The sequence below is a fragment of the Oncorhynchus kisutch genome, linkage group LG16 (genome assembly GCF_002021735.2).
Source record: "Oncorhynchus kisutch isolate 150728-3 linkage group LG16, Okis_V2, whole genome shotgun sequence".
Lineage (NCBI taxonomy): Eukaryota > Metazoa > Chordata > Actinopteri > Salmoniformes > Salmonidae > Oncorhynchus > Oncorhynchus kisutch.
The window spans coordinates 7,422,392-7,428,233 of NC_034189.2; the positions used below are offsets into that span (position 1 = coordinate 7,422,392).

Sequence of the window (5,842 nt, forward strand, 5' to 3'; positions counted from 1 at the left end):
TATCTGCCAGAGGGAGTTATCCAACTGGCCACTCCGTTGCGACGTTATCTGAACGCCCATCTGCGGTCCGCTAACCGTTAGCTGTCTTATCGACTGCTATCTGAATAGGTCTATCGGACAATTTTTCTTGGGTCACTATATCTATATCTATTTTGCCAATTGGATTGATCCCTTCTACCATACGGAACCCCACTAATTACCGACGGAAATGCACGAGGTGGCTAAAAACAGACCTCCATCCTATGCTAGTTTGCTACCGATGGCCTGGCTAGCTGTCTAAATCGCCGTGACCCCCAACCAACCTCTCTACTCACTGGACCCTTTTGATCACTCAACTAAGCATGCCTCTCCTTAATGTCAATATGTCTTGTCCATTGCTGTTCTGGTTAGTGTTTATTGGCTTACTTCACGGTAGAGCCTCTAGTCCTGCTCACTATACCTTATCCAACCTATTAGTTCCACCACCCACACATGCAATGACATCACCTGGTTTCAATGATGTTTCTAGAGATAATATCTCTCTCTTTATCACTCAATACCTAGGTTTACCTCCACTGTATTCATATCCTACCATACCTTTGTCTGTACATTTGACCTTGAAGCTATTTATCGCCCCCAGAAACCTCCTTTTACTCTCTGTTCCGGACGTACTAGACTACCAATTCTCATAGCTTTTAGCCGTACCCTTATCCTACTCCTCCTCTGATCCTCTGGCGATGTAGAGGTGAATCCAGGCCCTGCAGTGCCTAGCTCCACTCCTATTCCCCAGGCGCTCTCTTTTGACGACTTCTGTAACCGCAATAGCCTTGGTTTCATGTATGTTAACATCAGAAGCCTCCTCCATTAGTTTGTTTTATTCACTGCTTTAGCACACTCTGCCAACCCGGATGTTCTAGCCGTGTCTGAATCCTGGCTTAGGAAGACCACCAACAATTCTGAAATCTCCATCCCTAACTACAACATTTTCAGACAAGATAGAAAGGGGGCGGTTTGGAATCTACTGTAAAGATAGCCTGCAGAGTTCTGTCCTACTATCCAGGTCTGTACCCAAACAATTTGAACTTCTACTTTTAAAAATCCACCTCTCTAAAAACAAGTCTCTCATGGTTGCCGCCTGCTATAGACCACCCTCTGCCCCCAGCTGTGCTCTGGACACCATATGTGAACTGATTGCCCCCCATCTATCTTCAGAGCTCGTGCTGCTAGGCGACCTAAACTGGAACATGCTTAACACCCCAGCCATCCTACAATCTAAGCTTCACCCCAGCCATCCTACAATCTAAGCTTGATGCCATCAATCTCACACAAATTATCAATGAACCTACCAGGTACCACCCCAAAGCCGTAAACACGGGCACCCTCATAGATATCATCCTAACCAACTTGCCCTCTAAATACACCTCTGCTGTTTTCAACCAAGATCTCAGCAATCACTGCCTCACTGCCTGCATCTGTAATGGGTCAGCGGTCAAACGACCTCCACTCATCACTGTCAAAAGCTCCCTGAAACACTTCAGCGAGCAGGCCTTTCTAATCAACCTGGCCGGGGTATCCTGGAAGGATATTGATCTCATCCTGTCAGTAGAGGATGCCTGGTTATTATTTTTAAATGCCTTTCTCACCATCTGAAATAAGCATGCCCCATTCAAGAAATGTACCACCAGGAACAGATATAGCCCTTGGTTCTCCCCAGATCTGACTGCCCTTACCTTGATTTCAAATCAGACAGTTTTTCAGTCAGCTACTTGACAATTACCAGACAGTTACCAGACAGTTACCAGACAGTTACTAGACAGTTACCAGACAGTTACCTGACAGTTACTAGACAGTTACCTGACAGTTACCTGACAGTTACTAGACAGTTACCTGACAGTTACTAGACAGTTACCTGACAGTTACTAGACAGTTACCTGACAGTTACCTGACAGTTACTAGACAGTTACTAGACAGTTACTAGACAGTTACCTGACAGTTACTAGACAGTTACTAGACAGTTACTAGACAGTTACCTGACAGTTACCTGACAGTTACTAGACAGTTACCTGACAGTTACCTGACAGTTACTAGACAGTTACCTGACAGTTACCTGACAGTTACTAGACAGTTACTAGACAGTTACCTGACAGTTACCTGACAGTTACCTGACAGTTACTAGACAGTTACCTGACAGTTACCTGACAGTTACTAGACAGTTACTAGACATAGCAGAAACAGCTCTAACAGAGAAACGACCACTGTCCTTCAATCTAACTCTCTATTCATCTACTTCTCTCCTTCTCTTTCTCTCTCTCTACCTCTTCATCCCTCTCTACTTCTCTTTCTCTCTCTCTACCTTTTCATCCCTCTCTACTTTTCTCTTTCTCTCTCTCTACCTCTTCATCCCTCTCTACTCTTCTCCTTCTCTTTCTCTCTCTCTACCTCTTCATCCCTCCATCTGTCCTCTTCAGGACATGGCTGGTCTGTTGAAGCCGGAGTCCAGCCGTATCCTGATCAGTGCCCTGCGTGATCGTTATCCTGACGTTCCCATCCACGTCCACACACACGACACAGCAGGGGCTGGAGTAGCCGCTATGCTGGCCTGCGCTGAGGCCGGGGCCGACGTAGTGGATGTCGCGGTGGGTAACACACGCACACACACACACGCACGCACACACACACACGCACACACACACACACACGCACACACACACACACACACACGCACGCATGCACGCACGCAGACACACACAGACACGCACGCATGCACGCACACACACACGCACACGCACGCATGCACGCACACACACACGCACACACACACAGAAACACGCACGCACACACACACACACACACATGCACGCACACGTGCACACGCCCGCACACACGCACGCACGCACACGTGCACGCACACGTGCACGCACACACACACGCACGCACATACACACGCGCATGCACAGGCATGCACGCACACGCACGCACATACACGCCAGCACGCGCACACGCACACACACACTAACTATTAATATGTTGTCGAAGGTGGACTCCATGGCAGGGATGACGTCACAGCCCAGCATGGGAGCCATGGTGGCCTGCACCAAAGGAACCAAACTCGACACTGGTATGTGATTGGCCCACGGCCCTGTCAATCAGTATGGAGACTGCCTCTATATACTAATCAGAGTCCATTCTAAAATGTCTGTTGATGTATTGAACCCGTCCACTCGATTAGTCCGATTGATCAATAGCTAAGATGACGATACCGACTGACTAACCGATTGATCGATTGAAATCCAAATCGCATCACCAACAGATGCAACCATCAACAACAGCTACAACCTTAGTCTGCCTATCAGCTGTCTATCAGCTGGGTCCTACTGCAGTCTGCCTGTCTATCAGCTAGGTCCTACTGCAGTCTGCCTGTCTATCAGCTGGTTCTTACTGCAGTCTGCCTGTCTATCAGCTAGGTCCTACTGCAGTCTGCCTGTCTATCAGCTGGTTCCTACTGCAGTCTGCCTGTCTATCAGCTGGTTCCTACTGCAGTCTGCCTGTCTATCAGCTGGGTCCTACTGCAGTCTGCCTGTCTATCAGCTCATTATGCAGTCTTCCTGTCTATCAGCTGGTTCCTACTGCAGTCTGCCTGTCTATCAGCTGGGTCCTACTGCAGTCTGCCTGTCTATCAGCTCATTATGCAGTCTTCCTGTCTATCAGCTGGTTCCTACTGCAGTCTGCCTGTCTATCAGCTCGTTCCTACTGCAGTCTGCCTGTCTATCAGCTGGTTCCTACTGCAGTCTGCCTGTCTATCAGCTGGTTCCTACTGCAGTCTGCCTGTCTATCAGCTGGGTCCTACTGCAGTCTGCCTGTCTATCAGCTGGGTCCTACTGCAGTCTGCCTGTCTATCAGCTGGGTCCTACTGCAGTCTGCCTGTCTATCAGCTGGGTACCACTGCAGTCTGCCTGTCTATCAGCTCATTATGCAGTCTGCCTGTCTATCAGCTGGTTCCTACTGCAGTCTGCCTGTCTATCAGCTCATTATGCAGTCTGCCTGTCTATCAGCTGGTTCCTACTGCAGTCTGCCTGTCTATCAGCTGGGTCCTACTGCAGTCTGCCTGTCTATCAGCTGGGTCCTACTGCAGTCTGCCTGTCTATCAGCTGGGTCCTACTGCAGTCTGCCTGTCTATCAGCTCATTATGCAGTCTGCCTGTCTATCAGCTGGTTCCTACTGCAGTCTGCCTGTCTATCAGCTCATTATGCAGTCTGCCTGTCTATCAGCTCATTATGCAGTCTGCCTGTCTATCAGCTGGTTCCTACTGCAGTCTGCCTGTCTATCAGCTCATTATGCAGTCTGCCTGTCTATCCGCTGGTTCCTACTGCAGTCTGCCTGTCTATCAGCTGGGTCCTACTGCAGTCTGCCTGTCTATCAGATGGGTCCTACTGCAGTCTGCCTGTCTATCAGCTGGTTCCTACTGCAGTCTGCCTGTCTATCAGCTAGGTCCTACTGCAGTCTGCCTGTCTATCAGCTGGGTCCTACTGCAGTCTGCCTGTCTATCAGATGGGTCCTACTGCAGTCTGCCTGTCAATCAGCTGGTTCCTACTGCAGTCTGCCTGTCTATCAGCTGGGTCCTACTGCAGTCTGCCTGTCTATCAGCTCATTATGCAGTCTGCCTGTCTATCAGCTCATTATGCAGTCTGCCTGTCTATCAGCTCATTATGCAGTCTGCCTGTCTATCAGCTCATTATGCAGTCTGCCTGTCTATCAGCTCATTATGCAGTCTTCCTGTCTATCAGCTCATTATGCAGTGTGCCTGTCAATCAGCTCAGCTCATTATGCAGTCTGCCTGTCTATCAGCTCATTATGCAGTCTGCCTGTCTATCAGCTGGGTCCTACTGCAGTCTGCCTGTCTATCAGCTCATTATGCAGTCTACCTGTCTATCAGCTCATTATGCAGTCTGCCTGTCTATCAGCTCATTATGCAGTCTGCCTGTCTATCAGCTCATTATGCAGTCTACCTGTCTATCAGCTCATTATGCAGTCTACCTGTCTATCAGCTCATTATGCAGTCTGCCTGTCTATCAGCTCATTATGCAGTCTGCCTGTCTATCAGTCATTGAAAACCACATTCATTCATTAATTTATCAGTTAGTTTTCTTTCGTTTATTCATGCTATTATTATATTTATTCATTAATTATTTTGTTTTGTTGGTTCGTTCAGTCGTCCTGGTTTTCACCTCGTACGCTGTGCAGCAGCATGTTGATACTGTGTTATAATTCCTCCAGCCAGTCTTTCTGGGGAAATGACTTCTTGTTGAGAGGGTGAAGAGGGTACGGGTGTTTAACCGGTATTTAACCATTTAAAGTCAGTTTAAAACAAATTCTTATTTACGATGATGGCCTACCCCCCCCGGCCAAACCCGGTCGACACTGGGCCAATTGTGCGTCGCCCTATGGGACTCCCAGTCACAGCCTGGTGTGAAACAGCCTAGAATCGAACCACGGTCTGTAATGACGCCTCTGAGATGACTGATCACTGAGATGCAGTGCCATAGACCTGCACCACTCGGGAGCCCAGAAGGTAGGAGGGAGGAGAGGGTGAAGGGGAGAGGAAGGAGAGGGTGAAGGGGAGAGGGAGGAGAGGGTGAAGGGGAGAGGGAGGAGAGGGGAGGTAGAAGGGGAGAGGGAGGAGAGCGGAGGTAGAAGGGGAGAGGGAGGAGAGGAGAGGCAGAAGGGGAGAGGGAGGAGAGGGGAGGCAGAAGGGGGAGATGGAGGAAAGGAGAGGCAGGACGGGAGAGGGAGGAGAGGGGAGGCAGAAGGGGAGAGGAGGAGAGGGTGAAGGGGAGAGGGAGGAGAGGGGAGGCAGAATGGGAGG

The 5,842-nt window shown here is 49.3% G+C and overlaps 1 protein-coding gene across 1 annotated transcript in view; it reads left to right on the top strand.

The window, feature by feature from the left end:
• The window catches only part of LOC109885465 (pyruvate carboxylase, mitochondrial), a 290,100-nt gene that overhangs the window by 231,218 nt on the left and 53,040 nt on the right, over nt 1–5,842 (top strand). Inside the window, exons 10-11 of the mRNA XM_031793063.1 lie at nt 2,448–2,615; nt 3,016–3,097. Coding sequence (XP_031648923.1) covers nt 2,448–2,615; nt 3,016–3,097 — 250 coding nt within the window. The remainder of the gene's footprint in view (nt 1–2,447; nt 2,616–3,015; nt 3,098–5,842) is intronic.